The sequence below is a fragment of the Mustela nigripes genome, chromosome 17, assembly GCF_022355385.1.
Source record: "Mustela nigripes isolate SB6536 chromosome 17, MUSNIG.SB6536, whole genome shotgun sequence".
Classification (NCBI taxonomy): Eukaryota; Metazoa; Chordata; class Mammalia; order Carnivora; family Mustelidae; genus Mustela; species Mustela nigripes.
In genome coordinates, this window is record NC_081573.1 from 53,214,266 (window position 1) to 53,235,714 (window position 21,449).

Genomic DNA, 21,449 nt, shown 5'->3' on the forward strand with positions numbered 1-21,449 from the left:
CTTTTCCCAAATAAGGTCACATCTACAGATTTTGGGTGGACACATCTTCTGGACACACTCAATCCACCACAGGGACAATCTAAAATGGGGAGAAGTGTTACTCCTCACAGGGGTGGGAAAGGAGCAAGCAATACCGATGTCCCTCACCAACGTACACTTCCTCTGGGCCCCTTGCTCACCGACCAGCACCCAGTCCGCCATTTTCTTTCATTTCTTCTTCCCAACCCAAAATCCAGTGATGTCTTATCCCATCCCCAGAAATAAATCTTAAGGAACTGGTTCAACAGCATTAAAAACCAAACAAAACAAAAACCCTCCCTTTGTCATTGCTTTGTTAATAATATTGAAAAGTTGGAAAGAGCCCCCAGGGGAGGAGGTAATTACTTAATTACTTCAATAATATTTGATCCTGCAAACTTACTGATAGACTTGGCAGTAGTCAGTCACTGGAGGGAGAGGGCAGAGAAGGATACTGTGGTTGTTGCCCACTCCAGAGTGAGGAGGGAACATTCCGACATGACCACCCAAAGGATCAACTAAGGTAGATTAGGAAGGGGTCGATTAGGAAGGGAAATCCCAGTTGCCATTGGGCGCCCTAAGCTAGTCCAAGTCCCTGAAGTTGAGTCATGAGAGCTAGGTTGACTTGGGTGAACCAGACAGAGACAGGAAGGAGGATATAGGAGATCCACCTCATGGGGACCCACAACTGGCCACCAAAATCACGAAAACATGGCAACACAGAAGAGCTCGTGACTAGATGAAAAGCGCAGCCTAAAAATGGACCCGGAAGGGTTCCTCGAGAAAAGGAATTGCCATACGATCCAGATCCCTGGATACCTACCCAAACAAAAAAAGGGGGGGGCATCAAAGAGACGTGTGCCCATCTATGTTCATAGCAGCCCTAGACACACAACAGTCAAAAGGTGGAAACAACCCACATGTCCATTGATGGATACACGAATCAATCAAATGCGGTGTATACGAATGAGGGAATAATCTTGATTCGCCTCAATTCTGACATATGCTACAACCGGATGGGTCTTGAAGACATTCTGCGAAGTGAAATCAGCTAGCCACTGAAGGACAAATACGGTGTGAGTCCACTTCTCCGAGGGACCAGAGCAGTCCAATGGTGGCTGCAGGGGCTAGTGAGTGGCGTGAGGGGTTCACGGTTCATGGGGACAGAGTTTTGGTCTAGGAAGATGAGAAAGTTCTGGAGCTGGGTGGCGGTGGTGGTTGTACAATGTTGTGAATGTATTTAACGTTACAGAGCTGTACACTTCAAAATAGGCAAGATGGGGGATGCCTGGGTGGCTCAGTGGGTTAAGCGACTGCCTTCAGCTCGGGTCCTGATCCTGGAGCCCCGGAATGGAGTCCCATCATATCGGGCTCCCTGCTGGATGGGGAGTCTGCTTCTCCCTCTGACCCTCGCACTTCTCATGCTCATTCTCTCTCTCACACTCTTTCTCTCAAATAAATAAATAAAATCTTAAAAAAAAAAATGGGCAAGATGGCACATTCTAGGTTATGTGTATTTTACCACAGTTTTTCTCAAAAAAGGTGTTTAGCTCATTGGCGGAGAGCCTCTTGCCTCTCTGAGTTCCATTGTCCGTTGGGTAAATCTTGATTTCTCCTGTCAGGTGAGGTGGTGAGGGAAGCAGACAAGATGGCTGCCCTCCTGGGGTTCCAGCTGAGACGGACAGGTAGGCCTTGCTCAGTCACATCCTCAAACACGTGCCTGAATTTCTTCTCAGTTATTAGCTCTGTCCCCTTGGCTGATCCACTTCTCCTCATTGAGTTTGTTTCCTTTTCTGTGACAATGGGGACAGTACCAGGCCCTGAGGATGACGTCGGAGGCCCCCGCGAGTGTCCTCTGAATGGCCCAGGAGAGAGCGCTCAGCTCAGGAAGTGCTCTATGGCTTAGCTCCTTTTCCACAGTTCTACGTCAGAAACATCTGCTTAAGGACACACTGACATAATTTGCGTCAAGCAAGGATAGAGTCACGCAGCACATATATATTTTAAGGTATGCGAAATCCTTTTATATGCAAAGACGTTTTAGATGGATATTCACCAGGGGGTGGAGAATGGGAGATGGCATGTGTGGTGGGAAACAGTCTTTAATCCCTATTAAGGGATTTACTGATCGCAGGCAAGTAACCTGACATCTCTAAACCTCCCCTCCCCCGACAGACTGTTGGGTTTTTTTTTAAATTCTTTATTATGGGCATTTTCAAACCCTCACAAAAGAAGAAGGAATCATCCAATGGACCTCCACTAGCCAACCTCAGTGGAAGTGCCGATGTCCGCCTGCTGGCTCTTTTAAAGCGAATCCCACACTCTTTAAAAAAAGAATCGCCACAACACCATGATCATGCCTAAAAGTTTTCTTTTCTTTTCTTTTTTTTTTTAATTTTTATTTATTTATTTAACAGACAGAGATCACAAGTAGGCAGAGAGAGGAGGGGAAGCAGGCTCCCTGCGGAGCAGAGAGCCCATGCGGGTCTCAATCCCAGGGCCCTGGGATCATGACCTGAGCCGAAGGCAGAGGCTTTAACCCACTGAGCCCCCCAGGGCCCCCCCCCCCCCCACAGTGTTTTATTAGGCCAGTGTTCCAACAGCCAGCAAAGGTGGTACATTTTACCGTGGGTCCTCGGCACAATGCCCCAGACGCAGGGGCTGACCTATGACCGTGCTTGCTCACGTGTCTCCCTACAGCAGAAAGCACTTTTAAGTCTTTTTAAATCTAAGTGCTAGCCCCCTCCATGTTTTTTCTTTGCTGTTTATTTGCTGAAGAAACCGTGTCATTTGTCCTGTGGAATTTCTCCTTTGAAGATAAAAAGAGCTAACATGCGTATTGTGTTTAGAATATAGTAGGTACGGGATGCCTGGGTGGCTCAGTTGGTTAAGCAGCTGCCTTCAGCTCAGGTCATGATCCCGGCGTCCTGGGATCGAGTCCTATATCGGGCTCCTGAGCAGGGAGCCTGCTTCTCCCTCTGCCTCTGCCTGCCATTCTGTCTGCCTGTGCTCGCTCTCTCCCCCTCTCTCTCTCTCTGATAAATAAATGAAACCTTAAAAAAAAAAAGAATATAGTAGGTATTTAATTAATATTCATTACGACTTGCTTTCTTCTTTTATTTATTTATTTTTAAAGATTCTATTTATTTATGTGAGAGAGAAAGACTCTTGGGGGGGAGGGGCAGAGGGAGAGTCCCGCGCTCAGCTCACGACCCTGAGACCATGACCTGAGCTGAAATCAAGAGTGGGATAGTCAACCCACGGAGCTGCCCGGACGTGCTTCATTTGCTTTTTTTTTTTTTAAATTACAAATATCTGATTATTTTTCCAAGTGAAAATATATCATTTTTGTAAAGAAGGTAAAAAGTTCTAAAAAGTCCCTGGACTGTGAGGACTTTTCACAGCTGCCCCCGGTTGTGGCCACGCAGAAGGGTGTGCTCAGCTTGACTGCTGGGCCTGTCCCATCCATGAGGCCCCCAGGAAGGACCCCGTGGGCAGTGGGAGGTGGCAGAACAAGGGGGTCGTGGGAGTGGGAACCGGAGCCAGAGGGGCTCCGTGGAAATAGGGGGCAGGAGCCAGGATCGGCCCCTTCCCTGGGGCTGAGAGATGCGATACCAGGACGTGGGGGAAAGCTGCAGGAATCCCAGGAGAGGGTGAAGGCCAAGGCATCCATCATTAGGGATAGGGAGGAACTGCGCGGTGTGTGTCAGGGGGTTGGGGCAGAAGGAACAAAGAGGAAAGGGAGCCTCCCCAGGGCGCCGACACCATGAACTCCGACAGCAGTCAGCAGGATGAGAAGCACTGCGTCCTCCATCGGCCCCTGGAGGAGAAAAGCAGTGGGCGGAAGGGAGCTCTGGGGTGAGGGTCAGGAGCTCAGTGCCTGGCGTTGCCACCCACGTGGTCTTGGGTAAGGCTCCTCACCTTCTCTGAAGCCTGGCTTCCCCCACTTGCAGAACAGGAGGGGTGGACAGAAGACCCCTGGTGGTTTCTGTCCGCTCTGGCAAGGCAGATGTTCCGTCTCGCTGACTGCTCCTTGGCGGTGAAAGAAGGGATCGTGACCTCTAGGATCTGGACGCACTGATGACCCCTTAGCATTTTCCCTTACGAGGAGGCCAGCACGCAGGGACGGGCTCAAAACTGTGAGTCACCAAATCAAAATACAAAAAGAACACGGACTCCAGGGTACACAGTCCCGGACTCCAGTCCCCACCCTGCCGCTTCCTGGCCTGTGATCTCAGGTAGGGTCCCGCGCTGGATTGGTGATGTCTGTCACGGCCGGAGGGATGGGCAGGCACCTGTCAGCCAGCAACATGGTGAAGCCATGTGGTCAGGGGTCACACTGCTGACTTTGATTCACAGGTCATCGCGGTGCATGCTGAAAGGGTTCCTGAGCCCCATGTGTGCTGTTCAGGCTTCATGCCACTAACGCTGCCTCGTGGACCCAGAGCTGGGGCAGAAGCACAGATAATGGGCTGCCCATCTGTAGGAAGTCTCTGGACGTGCCCCAGCAGAGACGAGTCACGCCCCACCCCGGGCACCCGCAGTGGCTCCCCTTGAATCACCATTGCTCCGGTGTCAGCTTGAGGACAGTAGGGCAGACTTGTGTCGGTGCCTGTTCCAGAGAAAACAGGAAGAGCGACGCCCTCCGGGGCTGACCGGAGCCTGGGGACTGAGGCGTGCTGTGGGGTGAACAGGCGCGGGCAGCACAGAGTGGCCCTTAGGTGGCAAAGTCCTAACCCCCCTGACCTCAGACTGTGACCTTATTTGGAGATAGGATTGTCACAGATGTACTGAGTGAAGATGAGGTCATGCTAGAGTAGGGTGGGCCCCTGATCCAATATGATTGTGTCCTTAGAAAAAGAGAAATCTTGCTCACAGGCGCGCACAGGGAGAACGCCTTGACCATGAAGACAGAGATGGGGGGGGAGGAGGGGGCATCTACAAGCCCAGGAACAATGCCAGCGAGCCACCGGGAGCTGGACCAGAGCAGATCCTTTCCTTCACCCTCAGAAGGCACCAGGCCTGCTGACACCTTTATTTGGGGCTTGAGGCCTCTGGAGCTGGAGCGAATACATTTCTGTTGTCCAAGGCACTCTGCCTTGGTCCGCTCTGTCACAGCAGCCCACAGAACTCATGCGGGCGCCGACAGACCAGAGTCCTGGCTTGGCCCCTTCTCTCGGGGTGACACCAGGCAAGGTGCTTTCCTGCTTGAGCCCTGGGCCGCACTGCAACCTGAGACCCAGGGGCCTGGCCAGATCAAGTCTAGTCGGGTCACGAGATTCTCTGCGTGGACTTTCAGGGATGGGGAAGTGGGAGATGGTGAGGATTTAGCCCTGGGGGCCTGGGGTGAGGTGGCCATGTGGGGCCCGGCGCCAGGCACATAGGAGAGACTGTGATCCGTGAGGAGCCCAGCGGACTCCCACAGTGATCACAGAGAACGAGGGGAGACAGGAGGCCTGTGCAGACCCCGCCCTTGATGCCTGCTCCTCCCAAGGCCTGGCTGCTGGGTCCTCGTGGGCTGGGTTCTCGCGTGGACATTCTTGCCACAAACCCCCTTTTCCTGAGGTCTCGCAGCGGCCGTATTTGGACTGAGCTCTTTGCCTATTTCTAGAAGGGTTTTGAGGGCCATGAGGTGGGGCACACGTTCCTCCACAACCACGAACCTTGCTCTGTGCAGGGTCAGGGGAGGAGGAGGAGAAGCTGCAGGTCCCGCTCCAGGTGGTGGCAGGCCAGCGGAGAGTCAAGGGCTGTGCAGAGAGGCATGGGCAGCGCAACCGCACCTGCACCCCCGCTCCAGCGCGGAAGGAGCAGGGAGACCCACGGCAGAACCCCAGCACCCTCCGCTGTCCGCTGTTACATGCTTCTGTGAAATGTCACATATTACACCTTCTCCTTCCGCATCCTTTTTTTGCTTCTCTCATTTTGAAAGACTTGGGCTAACAGAGGAACTGTAAAAAAGCATGACTGGGGCTAAAATAGTAACACACATGGTCAGAGATCGGGTCTGGTACCAGACTGGCCGAAGGCAGGTGTGATCTTGGGCAAGTTGCTTAACGTCTCTGTACCTCGGTGTTCTTGTATGTACAATGGACAAAATAAATCTCATTGCTCTTTTGTGAGGATTAAAGCGTCATCACAGGCAAAGTGCTTAAACCAGTGACTGGCACCCAGTAAGCCCTATAGTGGTTTTTTGTTATGATTATTAGTAAGATAAAGAAATGCAGGGATGCCCGGGTAGCTCAGTCGATGAAGCATCTGTCTTTGGCTCAGGTCATGATCCAAGGGTGCTGGGATCGAGCCCCACATCGGGCTCCCTGCTCAGCTTCTCCCTCTGCTCTGCTGCTTCCCCCACTTGTGCTATCTTTCTCTCCTTCTCTCTGACAAATACAGAAGTTAAAACATCTTTAAAAAAAGAAATGTATAGGAAGGGAAGGTAGATCGACAAATCTGGCAAAACATGAATATAGGCAGAAGATCTGTTTTGACAAAATTAAGGTTTAAGGGTGGAAACTGTCATTCATTACTACGCCAGACCAACATGAAGGCATAGTTTCCCCCCTTTTTCAAAAACTGCATTATAATTAAAACAGATTAGCCCATTACTTTTATCTTGTTTCTGCAATGTTTTGTTAATTTTTAATAATTTTTTTCCTGGCATAGTTGTAGTTACAAAAATCAGTAAAGCATTTTTCACTGTTTGAAAAAAAAAAAAAAAAAGAAATGCGTATAGTTGGGGAACACAATGAAAGAGGTGGTTGTTACTTGTAAGAAGACATTTCTTGGCGGGGGTTTCTTCTGGCTCACCGTGACCTGTAGGACCATCCTTCCCACCTTTAGGGAGTGGCTGTCAACAACCATGTTGGTTGAACTTGACTCGGACCCTGGCTGGGGGAGGGCATCTGATCCAAACTGAGCCGACCAAGTCCTTCCCTTGGAACTGGGCCAAAGAGATCCTAGTTTGATTCCAGCTGGTCTCCCAAGTGGCTACCTTCTCTCATACTGAGGTGACATCTTCGAGAAGACCCAGGGCAGGGGGGTCGGGGAGGGTGGTGCAGAGAAATGCAGACACGCGAAGCAGAAAGAAGGCTCTGGGCCCTGGTTTCTTGCCTTTTCTGAAACGCCATTGGGGTTCAGTGAGACACCCCTGATTTGTACTCTTCGTGAAGCTGCCCTGGCTTCTGTTGCTGCCGAGATCTTGGCTACATCTGGACGCTGGCTTCTCCCCTCTCTGCTGGGGTTGCGGGGCATGTCCCCTCCTTTCGCTGTGGCCGGGCAAGCTGGAGTCAGTTCTAGTCCGGTGCTATGATCGAAGAAAGAACAGACCGGGAGTGAGGAGCCATTCCCGCCCACCACTGACGGGGACACCGACTTCCTACTCAGCCTTGCACACATGTCGTCTCACAAGCTCAGTGGGGAAGGTCACTGTGGGATCTCTGTTTCGCGCAGGAACAGTGAGGGTCAGAGAGTTAAGAGGGTTGGGTAGCGTCGCTCAGCTAAGCAGGGTGGCCAGTGGGCATCCAAGTCCAGTCTGTGCCACCAGCCTCCCTTGCCGTCCCCCCGGGAGCCCCTGGAGGGCGTCCTCCCACTCCCCTGCTGCGGGCTCTGAGACCGACGCGGTCCGCCTCAGCTTCCTGCTCCGCAGAGGGAGGCAGAGCATCGTTCTTGTCCACCTGAGCACTGTCTGGAGGGGCCCGTGCGCGAAGGGGGATGTGGGCAAGTTTTGGGGGGGGTGGCAGGTACTCCACACATGCAACACATTCCCCCCGATACTTCCTTTCTTGCCTCTTAGCAACGGACTCAGAGCGGATGGAGGGGAAAGATGTGAGGTCACATTTAAATTGGCCAATTTGAGCAGCTCACCGCAAAGGCTGGTGTGGGAGAGAGATGCAATTAATCTGAAAAACACAGTGGTTTTTATTTTTAAAAATATGATCCGTGGCCTTCAGTCCTCTGCGTAGCGGTGCCAGGCATCTCTTTCCACGGGCCTCGAGAGCAGCCTGGTGTTTGCGCTCTTCATAAAGTCCCCGTGCATTTAAAAAAGAAAACAGAAAACAAAAAACAAATGGTGCTGATCTTTTTTTTTTTTTTTAAATTAAGGCAAATCAACACAAGCTTGTAGGAATATTGGTGTGGGGGGGTAGAAAGCATAAAGAAGAAAACATTTACCCATGTTACATCCACGTGATGGACATAGTAAGTCGGCGACAAAAGAGACCATGAAACCCACACAAGCTTGGATGAGGCTTAGAAACAGTCATGCTGAGTCAAAGAGGTCAGACCCAAAGGAGTATGTATCTTTCGGTTCTGTTTATCTATTTTTTTTTTTTTTTTTTTAAAGATTCACTTACTTCGTTTTGAGAGAGAGAGAGACAGAGCGAGCAGGAGGGGAGGGGAGAGGGAAAGACTCTCAAGCTGAGTCCCTGGGGAGTGAACAGCCTGACACGGGCGGGGCTCGATCCCAGGACCCTGAGATTATGACCGGAGCACAAACCAAGAGCTGGTTGCTTACCGGACTGAGCCACCGAGGTGCCCCTCTTTTGATTCTATTTCTATTTAGTTCAAGAAGGGGTAGAACTCTCTATAGTTACAGAAAGCAGAGCAGGGGTTGCCTGGGACGAGAAGCGGGTGGCTGGGGTCAGCTCAAAGGAGCGACAGAGGAACTTTTCTGGGGCTGTGGGAATGTTCTGTATTGCTATCTTGATGGAGTTGGTGGTTCCATGGGTGTATACCTTCTTCAACACTTATCAACCCTGTTCTCTTAAAGTGGGTGTGTTTTATTTCACGTAAATGATACTTCAATAACATGGACTTAAGAAGTGGAAAAAATGACCTGTAATCCGTCACCCCAGAGATAACCACTGTTAAGGTTCTGCTGTGTGTGGGTAACTCAATCAATCAATCGGCTGATTGTGTGTTAGAAAGAATAGTTCCAGATAAACACACGATCCTCTGTAATGCTTTTTATGAACCTCAGGCATAATTATTTGGTGAAAACGAGGAAGGGAAGGGGAAGAGGATGGCACTTCATGTTCTTTAGATGCCCAGCTTTGCCCTCTGAAACCAGAGAAGTGTGTGTGTCTGTGTGTGTGTGTGTGTGTGTGTGTTGCACGGTCATTCAGCTACCCAGTATCACAGGCTGCTAAGAGACCTGCTCCCACCCCTCCCCCACCCTCCCCGCCCAGAAGCCTAGAAAACGAGCTGACTTCACAGGAGCTCAGAAGAGGCGGGGAGGCTCTTCGGGTTGAAAACACGACTCCTTTCCTCGAGGCAGGAGAATAGGCACGTTTTATTATTTGATCAGTACATTAAATGCCGTTGGGATGGAGCGTGCGTTCCATCACGCTGGCGTGCCTTGCCTGGTAGAGGGCAGTTCGGGAATGCTCTCCGGGCTGGTGCAGTTTTGAGACAGAGTTTCCAGACGGAGCTTCCCGAGAGTGCCCCCGAAGAAAGAGCGCCATGGGTAGGTGCAGGATTGGGAGCACTGACGGGCAATCTTGTCTCCTGCTTTTGGTGCTTGGCATTGCGTCCTGCCGTGAAATTGGCTCCAGAAACACAGGTGGCAACTTACTCCCTCCTGTGGGTCCCCGCGTTCCTTCACAGTCTGATAAAGCCGGCGGCGTTGTTTCCAGCCTCCGGGAGGTGGCATCTGAGGAGGGACACGCCACTGCACGAGTGTGGGCCATATAACGTCCCCCAGACGGCAGCCTGCGGGATGCCCAGCGAGCAGCGCGTCTGGGCTGAGTGGTGGGAAAACATCTTCCTTCAAACCAGCGCTTCTCAGCCAGGGGTGAGGGGTGATGAAGCCTTCCAGGGGACGGTGGCCGTGCCTGGAGACATTGTGCTTGTCACGGATCACGGCTGCTGCGGGTGTCTGTGGGTAGAGGCCGGGGTGCTGCTACGGGCCCCCCGGCGCACACGACAGCTGCCCCCCAGGAAGAACTCTCCAGCCCCAGGTGCCCGTAGTGCCGCGGCCGGGAACCCCTGCAGCGAGGCTGTATCGGGAGTGTCTGTGCCCCCGCCGTGGGGCAGGTGGGGCAGGTCGGGACACGTGGGCTGGACGGAGAGCCGGGGATCAGGGCCGGGGAAATGTGGGTTCCACACGGACGGTAGCCATGCCCCATAGCTACTGTTTCTTCCAAGTGCCTGCTTTGTGCCAGGCCGTGAGCCCAACGTCGACAATCTCATTTGATGTCTACAATCTGGGAAAAGGTCGTTACCACCCCAATTTCGGGTAAATCAACAAAATACAGCTGGGAAATGGAAGGGCAAGGAGTTGGTTTTCCACCTGGGTTTTTTTTTTTTCTTTTTCAGGGAGGGAGATGGTTGTCAGGGAGGGGTGTCCGGTTCCCCCCACTCAGCGAGGAGCTCTGTGAGGGCAGACTCTTGTGTGAGCCGGGGCTGCAGCACACAAGTGCCCCCTTCTCTGCGCTCTCAGTTCCTCGCCATCCACTCCCATCCAGGAACAGAAGATCCTCCTTGTGACACATGATCAGAAGGTCAGTAGCGGGGGCACCTGCGTGGCTCAGTCGGTTAAGTGTCTGCCTTCGGCTCAGGTCACGATCTCAGGGCCCTGAGATCCAGCCCCGCATTGGCTCTCTACCCGGTGCGGAGCCTGCTTCTTCCTCTCCCGCTGCCCCCCTCTCTGTCTCCCAAATAAAAAAAAAATCTTTTAAAAAAGTCAATAGTAGCCTAATGCTGCGTCAGTGCCTACATCACTTACCTCCTCTCGTCATGCCATCGTTTTATCGTCTCACATCAGCACAAGAAGAGGGAGCCCAGTTCAATAAGGTGTTTTGAGAAAGACCACATTCACATAACTTTTCTCACAGTGTATTAGAATTGCTCTATTTTATTACCAGCCATTGTTGTTAATCTCTCACTGTGCCCAATTTATAAATAAAACTTTATCATAGGTCTCTGTGTGTGGGGAGAAACAGTCTATATGGGGTTTGATACTATCTGTGTGGGGGTCTTGGAATGTATCCCCTGCGGATAAAGAAGAACTAACGGAGCCTGGCAAAGTCCTTGGCCCTCTGGAGGCACAATTAGGGAGGTGTTTAATGGTTATCAAAAGAAAAAAGGAAGGAAGGACGCAGGGCAGTGTGGCCTAGCAGTTCGAATGTTCGCATTGATTTCCAGCCATTCAGTGCTGTGTTTCTCCTCCGGGCCAGGCCCTGGACACAGGCTTACTGGAGCTGACCCTACACGGGCTCAGGAGAGCTGCTTGTTGGTTTTTCAGAAATTTTTCCAGTTGGTTGTCAAACAGCCACTAAACAAGCTTAAATGAGATAAAGCTACACTTATGTATACATACATATTTTTTATTATGTTCAGTTAGCCACTGTACAATTATATTTTTAAAAGGTACCAGAACTCATCACTTCCTAATTATTCTATTTCTATTAGTATCTCTGTTCTGAAGGTGATGTCTATTGCAGGGGTCTCCAAATGTGTGAAAGGGCCAGATGGTATTTTATGCTTTGCCAGCCACAAGGGGAATCTGGCCCCTCAGCCACTGTTTGCGGTGTGATCCTGGCACGCGGTATCTGCAGGCAGACATACCCTATAATGGGTGGCATCTTTTCCCAACTTCTGTTCAGTGATGCGCTTCGGGAGCCTGAAAACTGCCATGGGGGAAGTATTTCCACCGGAGAAGCCAAATGCTCTTTCAGTCAGCTGACAGTTAAACATTTACCAGTAAACCACTGGGCACAGTGATGGGCAAAACTGGAATGAACCCTGCCCTCTTGGAGGGTAGAGGGTGTTGGGTTCGTGCACCATTTCGTGCTGGAGTGGGGCAAGATGGGGGCTGGGCAGAGGCTGGTGGGCTCTCCGCTGGGGAGCGTGCCAAGGAGGAGACCACCCAGCTCCAGGCATGTCCCCCAGAAGGGGCAGGAGTGCTGGAAGAGGGTGGTGTGGGGGACCTCTCCCGGGGCCCGCCATCAGTCCCACGTTCCCCTCCTGCAGCAGGGACTTTGCCACTTGATGGCATTCCTTTGAGGGCAGCCAGCTCTGTCCTTCCCCTCTCAGCTCAGGGGGAGACTTCAGGCACTGGGAGCAGAGACGAGAGCGCTCGGCAGTCCACTGCCGTTCACTACAACCCCAGCTCCCAGCACTGTGCTTTGTCACAGTGAGTGGGCTCTCCACCCGTGTGGCCCAGGAGGGGCCTGGCTTGTCCTTTGGAGGGTCTGGATCCAGTGACATCAAGGACAACTTGTGATCCATCCGTGGAGACTCCATCAGCCTGCATCTCCTGTGGAGGTTGGGGGCTTGCGGGGAGGGGGCTTTGGATGGCATCTGGCAGCTAGACTCCTTGATTTTTAGGTCAGGAACTCGGGACAGTGGGAGGCAAGGGGCTCTGCATATCACCCACAGAGTATCGACGCTGCCCAATGCACGGACCCAGTCCTGTTGCCTGCACATGCCCAAGCCCCAGGGAATAGGTGAGTGTGACTATCAACTGGTCAGTCACTGCCCATTTGTTGAGGTCTGACTGTGTGCAGGCACTGAGCTAGCTCTTCCGTCGGCCAGGAATCACTGGATTCTGCCTTCATGGATCTCTCTTGGAGCATCATGGGGGCTCTGTGTCACTGACTTCAAACGAAAACCAAGAAATAATATTTAAGGATGACGTTGGTTGATTTCAACACTTTTCCCCTGAGCACCTGTGCAGGAAAAAATTGCAAAGATGGAGTTGGGATAACATGGAATTTCAGGTCAAACGGAATTATGGGTTCACATCTTGGCTGGATTCCCACAGTTGTCTGACCATCTCTGAGTCTTCACTTCCTCACTTTAAGATGGGGATGATAGTGATTCTTGCCTTCTAGGCTCCTTCTAAGCCCCACATAGTACCTGGCACTTTGAATGCTGCTCATTTTTAATCCTAACTTTCCTATGTAACGTTCACCAATCATCCACAGTACCACGCAGCGCTAAGGATGTGTGGAAGGGCGCCGGAAGAAACCAGGGATTCTCTGCACCCTTGTAAATCTCACTCTGCTCAAGTTTGCCTCTTGAATGGAGAGAGGAGGGTCCACAGATGTCCCAAAGGTGGACAGCAGCTGCTCTGGCTGTCCTCCTCCACGACTCCATGCTGGCCCTCATCATCTCCCACCTGGGTCCTCTCCGCAGCCTCCCCACGGACTTCCCTGTTTCCAGGCTGCCCCTCTACAAACCTTGTCCATGTCATGCTGTGACAAGTGACCTTACGAAAGTGACATCTACAAGCCACTCCCACACATGGTCCATGTGGCGGCTTTCTGCAGCTCTCACAGGGAGGTCTGGTCCCTGGACCTGCATTTCAGGGCACTACCTGCCCGGCCCCTTCTCAGCTCTTAGACCTCTGCCCCGTAAGCCCAGGGCACTTTGTAAGCCTTAGCAAATGCATATGCAGCTTCCTGGACAGGCTGACTTTTTCTCCCATATCTTTACCTTGGCATGTGCCATTCCCTTTCCAGGAGCACGTCTGTCCTTTACCTGACACCTAAAGACCTCCTGGAGTCAGGACACATACCCCAGTGCCACAGTATAGATTAGGGGTCCTCTTGCCATTCCTATAGCCCAAGCACAGCATGGTCATTGCCTTTACATTGCTTTAAGGTCCTACACTCTGAGCCTGATGAGCCTAGTGAGCCTGGCTTCAGCCTCTCTGTACCCTTGTCTGCCGGAGGGAATGGTGATGGCACGTATATGATGGTTGCTGCGAGAAGAAACAGGTGTATGCACGCACAGCACTTAGCATACAGGAAGAGCTCCCTAACGGGTTGGAACAACTGGCCTAATCCCACCCCTTGATGGCCTGTGCGTTTTGGTCACAACTGTGCTCTGAAGCCACATCTATATCCTGAGGTGGGGGCGTGGGCTGGACCCTTTCTTGCTTTCTTGCTTGATGATTGTCTCAGGGCTGTAAACTTCAGAATTTCAAGAACAGAATTTGCCGGCGAATTGTGGAGCGTTGACCAATTCCCCATTTTCTCACTTAACTGCCTCTCCCCAGGGCCCAGGAGGAGGGAACAGCTCTGCCCATCTCCTGACCCGGGGCCCATGCTGGGCCCTGTGCGCCCCTCCCACCCCCCAATTCCTGGCCCTGGCCAGGCTCAGGGATAGGATCCTCCAGGAGCCCCTCCATCTTGCCTGCTCTTGGGAGAGAGTGGGGAGGGGGTAATCCCCAGCACAGGGATGCTGTGGGCAAGCTGCCAGCATTCCCCATGCAATTCAACACACACTCACACACTCATGTCATCACTACAGAGGCACCTTCCCCTAACAAAAAAGGGCAAAAATCTGGGGGTTTAAGTGGTATTAAGGGCAGAAGCATGTGGCTGTGAGAAGGCCCCGTGGAGGTGGCGAGCGTTCGCTGGGTGGCTTTAGGTGCCGCTCCTGATGGCAGAAAGAAGACGTTTTTGTTTCAGAGCTGGAGTTCTGAGGTGACACTGTGGCTCTTACACAAGGGTGTTTCCTGCACGATCCTCTCCCAGTCCGCGCTGGGCCTGCCCATGCAGGGATGAAGGGGCTGGTCTGACGGGAGAGGCAAAGCAGCTGGCACGGCTGGGGCTCAGGCACAAGGGGAGGGGCCCAGGAACTTTGGGGAGGGACTTTGTTGTCAGGTTCCTAGAGGGGTCAGACTCCAGGGGCACCAGGAAGGGGGCCGGGGAGTCTGTCCCCACCCCCGGGACGCTTGAGGACCACATGGGCCCGAGGCCCGCAGACATCTGTGAAAGGCCGGGGGGCTCTCAGAGCCCGGCAGGCTGAGACAGGGCAGTGTGAGCTCATCACCGGAGAGCTGAGAGGACATTTTTAATTCGAGGAACCATCCCTGTCCTACGGCCCCACCTAGCCAGCCGGGTGGGCAGCCTGAGCTGTGGAGGGGGTGTCAGAGGTGAAGCGGTCCAGCCCCTGCCCCTCCAGCCCGGCCCGGCCACCCCCCCTCCCCAACCCCGGACCCCGGGTTTGCACCTGGGTGCACGTCGGCCGCCCGCGTCCGCACGTCCTGGGGCGCTGACCGTCCCGATCCCGGCCGGCTGGGGCGGGGGCCGGCGGGCCGCAGCGCTCCGCACCGGCCGGGGTACCGGCCGGGGCACCGGCCGGGGCACCGGCCTGGGCCACCCGCCTGGGCACCGGCGGGGGCGCGGCTCGGCGTGACGTCACGCGCCCCGCCCCCGCGGCCCCCGCCCACCCCCACGTTCCGGGCGGGGCCGGCCCGGGGCCTGCCGGGGCTCGCCCGCCGCGGCCCCCTCCCCAGGGGCCGCCCCCTCCCGTCGGGCCGCGCCTCTGCCCCTCGCGTCCCCGCCCGGCGGCCGACTCCGCCTGCGAGAGGCCGAAGCCGCGGCGGCCGCCGCCGTTGCCGCCATTGACGTCAGAGGGGCGGGCACATGACCCCGCGGGGACCAATCGCGCGGGCGCCGAGCGGCTTCTGCAATCTCTCAACTGAGCCGGCCCCCGCGGCCCCCGCCGCACACTCGCCCGCGGACGGCCGCCCAGACACACGTACTGTACACACGAGCGGGCGGCGGGGCCGAGACACGCCCGCCCGCCCGCCCGCGCGGCCCCGGCCCCCGCCGCTGCCCCGCGCCCGCTCCGCCGCCCGCCGCTCCGGCCGCCGCCAGCATGCAGCCGACCAGCTAGGAGGAAGCGCGGCCGCGAGGAAGCGCCGAGCGCCGGCCGCCCGCCCGCCCGCCGGCCCCTCCCCTGCCGGGCGCCCCCCCCCCCCCCCAGCCCCCCGCCCCCCCACCTTCCTGGGCGGTGGGGGGGGTGCGGGCCGCCGCCCGGGGGCCCCGCCGCCCCGGCAGCCCGGGACAGCCCCCTTTCCCCGCCCCCGGCCCCCGCCCCGGCCCGGCCGGCCATGGATCTGACCAGCAGCTCGGGCGGCGGCGGCGACCCCCGGCAGATCGAGGAGACCAAGCCGCTGCTGGGGGGCGACGTGCCGGCCCCCGAGGGCACGAAGATGGGCGCCGTGCCCTGCCGCCGGGCCCTTCTGCTGTGCAACGGGATGAGGTACAAACTGCTGCAGGAGGGCGACATCCAGGTCTGTGTCATCCGGCACCCGCGGACCTTTCTCAGCAAGATCCTCACCTCGAAATTCCTGAGGCGCTGGGAGCCGCACCACCTAACGCTGGCCGACAACAGCCTGGCGTCCGCCACGGTGAGTCGCTCTGCGCGGCGGCGGCGCGCCGGCACCCCCGCGCCTCGCCTCGGGGCCGGGAGGCGCCCCCTCTCGCCGCCGCCCCCTGCCCGCCGCTGCACCTGGAGCCCGGGGCCTGCGGGGCGCCGGGGGGGCCGGGTCGGCCTGGGGGCCGGAGCGGGGGCTGGCGGCGGGGGGGACCCCGGCGCCCCCCTCCTGGCCTGCGCTCGGGGCCGGCTTATGCCCAGCGGGCGGGCTCGGGGAGACCCTCGGAATTCTGCACCGGATCCGGCCCACCCCAGCCTGGGCATCTGCGGACGTCCCGGACCCGGCGCTAGCTAGTGTTTATACGGATGGGACCGTGGGGGTAGACCCGGGGTGGGCCGCGAGGGTGGTGGGGGTTCCCTTTCTGAAAGCCCGCGGCCCATCTGGATCTGCGCTGGAGGGGAAAACCAAACAACCTCGAAACCCCCAAACCCAAAGAATTTCCAGAAGCCAGTTCTTTCTGTGCTTCACTGTCTTTTTCCTGCTCAGGCTGGTAGGCAAAACTGGGTGCTTCCCTTTCTGAAAAATCTCATTCGCACGCTGGGATGTTGGATGAGGAGGGGGAGGGGCCAGGGGTCCCGGACTGTTTACTCCCCACGGAGGGGTGGTCAGGTTCTGGAGTGGAAGCTGGCTTTGGGGCCCTGGTCTTGCATTGTCTGTGAAGTGTGTGTATACGTGTGTTCTGCGGTTGGTTTTATTTTGTTACTGTTACTGTTTCAAATGTATGGCTGGGAGGTCAGCTGGATGAGAGGGAGAGGAGAAGTCATTGATGTGTTTCTGAAATCAAATCTGCAAGGTGGGGAAAGACAGCTGTGGTGGGGATCATAGGGCGTGGGGGTAGCTGGCGGGAGGCTGATCAGGATGCTTTGTGTTTTGAAACAAGGACAGTTTAAAGCACCAGCTCTGCTTGGGCCTGAGCCTTGCGGAGGGGATTCCGTCCTCTCTGGAGAAGTGGCAGGTCTTCCCTAGAATGCACACTCCCCCTGGGGTGGCCGTGATCGTGATTGTGTTTACTAAGCACGGTTGTTGGGGCCGGGGGAGGTGGGGGATGGAGGTGGCAGAATCCAGTGCCTGCCCACACCTGTGCCAAGAAAACCCAGCCAGGAAACAGGGTGTCGCTTCCATGGCATGTCACAAACATGTAGCGTGTGTAGACATTTCCCCGGCATCCATGTTCCCTTGGCAGTGTGTCACAGGCCGTGACACATGCTCCAAGGAATGGGGAGGGGGGGAAAAGTTAGCAGAAGCAGCCCTACTCTTCGAAACCACTCCTCCCTCCCCAGACCACTGAAACACACGAGGACTCTTATTCTGAATTTCGGGTCCGACGTGCTTAGAACACCTATTTTTTTTTTTTTTTTTTTTCTTTCCTGTGGGCAGGTTGGTGCAGTATCTGCAAAGACTTCTTCCTCAGGGAGGATCGCTGGTTGCCGTGAGGCGGTCCGGTCCCGGGCTCAGGCTCATGCATGTTCTTAATCCCGTGCAAAGCCACAGGCCTGGGCATTTATTTGGCTTTTCATTCCGTGGAGAGAGAACCTCAGAGAATTCACCAGCACGCAGTGTTTCAGGTTCAGGCAGGAACCGGTGCCGTTAATAGTTCCCTGCCTGGGATCAGGAGCCCCCCAACCCGGCTTCCGAATTTCCCCTGCTTCCGGGGAGTGGTTTTGTTTTCCTCCCACTCCTCAAAATGCAGGGGAGTTGGGAGGGGAGAGGAAGTGGTTGAGAGGCACAGTGGCCCTCCGTGGGAGAAGCCGGGAGTGCGTGCTCTGGGGCTGCTGGCCACGGTCTGTGGGGGGAAGCCAGCTTTGGAGGCTCAAGGCCCCCTTCCCCCCAGTGACTGATTGCTCAAGAGGTATCTAGGAGAGGAAAGAAGCAAAGACTGAGACTGGGCAGTGGTTTCTCCAGCAGCCAGAGGCCCCAGCACCACCTTCACCAGCCGAGATGGGTGGCACCTTCGTAGCTTGGCCCTCTCTGGTGAGGAGCTGTGATTTTCAGGACCGGGGGTGAAGGCCACCCGTAGAACAAGATTTGTCTCAGTAGATCCCTGCTGCGGCGGGGTCGGAAATGTGGAAGTAGGAACTATGAGCAAGTGTCCGATGGACTGGCCAGTCCCCCTTCCTCCGCCTGTGGCCACTGGGCCCTGTGGGCAGGGGGTGGCCTTGAATTTTGCCCTGGTGGGCTCCAGTGGGGTGCGGGGCTCCCTGTGCCGGGGCCTGTGAGTGTGGAGGGGGCTGCTGAGGGCACTCCTGGCTGTGGCAGTGGCCTCCAGGGCAGAGGTGGGACTGAAACTGTACCAGGGACCTTGTCCCATCATGAGACACCTGGTTGGTGTCCAGGCCCTGGGGAAGCAAAGGAACCCCTGAGGGGTTTCCCTGAGGCCTGGGCATTATGTAATCTGTCTGCATTTTATAGTGTGGCCCAAGCACGCTATTGAGAAATATTAACCCCAAATGAAACAAAGGTGAATTTCAGTGTAGTTCACTACTGCAAAAGCCCTGTGCAGCCCCGTGGCTTTGCAGAGTCCCCCGCCCAGCCTCAAGCTGCTGATCAGGTATGTTTCCGGAGCAGGTCAAATCCTTTCATGAAATGTCCATCATCCGTGTATCAAGCCATCGGCACAGCCCAACTTAGAACCGTCTGGTAATTATCTGGTTAATTGCGTGGGCTTCAGGAACAAGACTCAGAGTGATTGATCTGGATTCAAACCGATAAACAAACCAAATACGCTCCTGCCCAAAACATCTTTGGAGTCTGTCTACGCTGATCCAATTAACTGGATTGTTGTCAGAGATAAAGGCTTCCAGGACCACAGCTAGTCCTGTGGTCCATATGGAGGCTCCCAGCACCACCCCCCCCAAGTAGGCTGCTCCGGCTGGGTCCAGCCCGCAGGTGGACCTCAGTTGATTCCCCGCTGGGGAGATGGGCTTAGCCTGGGGCTCTGGGGGCTGGCGGCGTCACCTCCTGGCCTGGGCATAAACTTTGCCTTCTGTGGGGTCGGGTTGGAGCTTACCCCAGTGCCAGTTACTGATTAAATCCTCGCAGAGCCAGCAGTGTGCCGGACATGGCCTGTGACAGCGCTGGGCCCAAGGCACTCTGTGCTGGAGACTTTGGATCCCCAGTGCTCATAAACAAAGAACGAAACACAAAGGCGACAGTGACCTGGCTGACGTGTGAGGGGTGATTGGGACGAGTCCGCCCCCTCCCTGGTGTACACAGGACCACACCTGCGGTCCTGCCCAGACTGTGGCCTAGACGTGGTGCCTCATTCCCCTTTTGCATCCAGACTTGTCATTCCCCTGGCCCCTTTGGGCTTTTCGTGGCTGCTGACTGTAGTGTGGGTTGGAGCCAAGGGCCAGGAGTTCTGCAGAAGCAGCCGGGTCCACACGACCAGAATCCATTTTGCTGTTCTCATGTGTGGGTTGAATTTGATCACCTGCTAGACATGTTTGTCCGCTGGAGGAGAGCTTTTGTCTGTGTGCTTTGTTTCTCTGCGCCCAAGAAGCACAAATAAGCTGCCTACCTTTCCTTTCACCTTATTTTATTACATGCAGCACATGGCGTCTCGGAGTGCTGGGTCCGATCCGATTCCTTGACCCAACAGCACAGGGGTGGGAGCACAGGTGGCCGTGGCCTTCTTTATTTTCAAGCCTGAATTCCTCAGTGACTAGCTTTTAAATTTTCTCCACTCTGCTCCTCCGATGGCAAGGTTTCTTCTGGGCTTTTTATCACGGTAAAGAAAAGAGAAGTCCCTTTAATCCTTGTCGGTCTCTTTAATGAGGAGTTCTCTTGGGCGGGGTGCGGGGGCAGCAATCTTCTGAACTTGGATTTTGTTAACTCAGCACCTGCTGGGTGTCCAGTGCCGAGTGGGGAGCTCAGCCCCACAGTGTGGTTTCCGCCTGAGAATGAAAGCCTGTGTCCTCCGGGGTAGTCACGGGCGCCACAGGGATGTGTCTGCATGTGTGTGTGCACGCGTGTTTGTTTTTTTCCACTTTGTCACTTACCCAGCTCCTGTCTGTCCATCCTTCCCGCCTTTGGTTTATTGGATGTTTTCTGCGGCAGCGAGTAAACACAAATAATTTTTTTTGTTTTCCTTCAGTACCATTTGTCATTAAGATTTTGGGTCTATCAAGTTTGTTTCCAGGGTAACATGTCTGATTGGAGGGGTGGGGGGGCGGGGGCCAGAGACAGAAGAGGAGAAAAGAATCTAAATTCTCCATAAACAGCAAATGTGTTCTTCCCTTCCAGGTTGTAATAAATAAATGCACGTCAAGGAGGGTGTACGTTTGATGCTGCCGTTTGCCTAGTGCAGTTGGAGGGGCTCTTTCTGACCGCAGGCAGAATCGTGCCAGTCCAGGTGGTGGCACGTGGCGTGTGTCTGGGCTTTGGTGCCAGACCGGCGACGGAGACAGGCACGTGCTATGGCTTGGGCTCCACGGCCCACAAGTGGCTTCTGCCTGGCGCCTCTTGCTCCTGCACCTGCCGACTCGCTTGACACCGAGAGTGGGCATTTCTGGGGTACTGTGTCTGGTGAGGCTTAGGGGTGTCCTGGCAGCCGTGTTGTCCCGAGAACAGAAGCTGTCTCAGGGTTCCTTACTGCCAGCCTTGGGTAATCAGAGTGGCCTCCCTCTTCTCCGGGCCAGCCAGGCTGGGCCCACGTGGAGGGCACCCTCTTGGTGTTTTGGTGGAATAGACATTTGAGGTGGTTGAATTATGCCTTCGATTAAAGGATTAAGTGAGATTAAGTGATGGAATGTGATACGGTTTAGGGTGTCCCCACCATGGGGCAGAGCTGGCCTGGGTTTTGCTATCACATGGTTACTGGGTCTGAATTCTAAGGTTATGATTTCCCTGGTTGTGTGACTCTTAGCACATGGCTTTCCCTTGGTGGGCCTTGCTTTTTTTTTTTTTTTTTTTTCCATCTGGAGGGTGGGATAATCCTATTTCATTTATAGGGTTGCTGTAAGGTTTGGAGATATTTCTGAGTCCTACCGGGTGGGTAGGACTACGAGCAGGGGCTAGCATCCCAATGTGTGTTTTCTTAATTGCCCCGAGAGAGCTTCTTGAAATTCTGTGCGAGTAGAAAGGACTGTTACTGTTTGAAAGTGGACAGTCTCCAGAGCAAAGTCTCCTCCGATGAGCAGTGCTTTTGGGAAACTTAGGGGTAGTGAGCAGATCTGGTGTGTCTGAAGGCCGTGAGACTGTTGAAAGCAGGTTAAGACAGACTCCTCAAGAGCACAGTCTAGTTTCTTTAAACTAAACATCC

At 54.9% G+C, this 21,449-nt stretch overlaps 1 protein-coding gene across 1 annotated transcript in view; it reads left to right on the top strand.

The window, feature by feature from the left end:
* The first annotated feature begins 15,779 nt into the window (after positions 1-15,779).
* CMIP (c-Maf inducing protein) overlaps positions 15,780-21,449 on the top strand; it is a 224,776-nt gene continuing 219,106 nt past the window's right edge. The window contains exon 1 of the mRNA XM_059383141.1: positions 15,780-16,162. Coding sequence (XP_059239124.1) covers positions 15,863-16,162 — 300 coding nt within the window. The 5' untranslated portion in view covers positions 15,780-15,862. The remainder of the gene's footprint in view (positions 16,163-21,449) is intronic.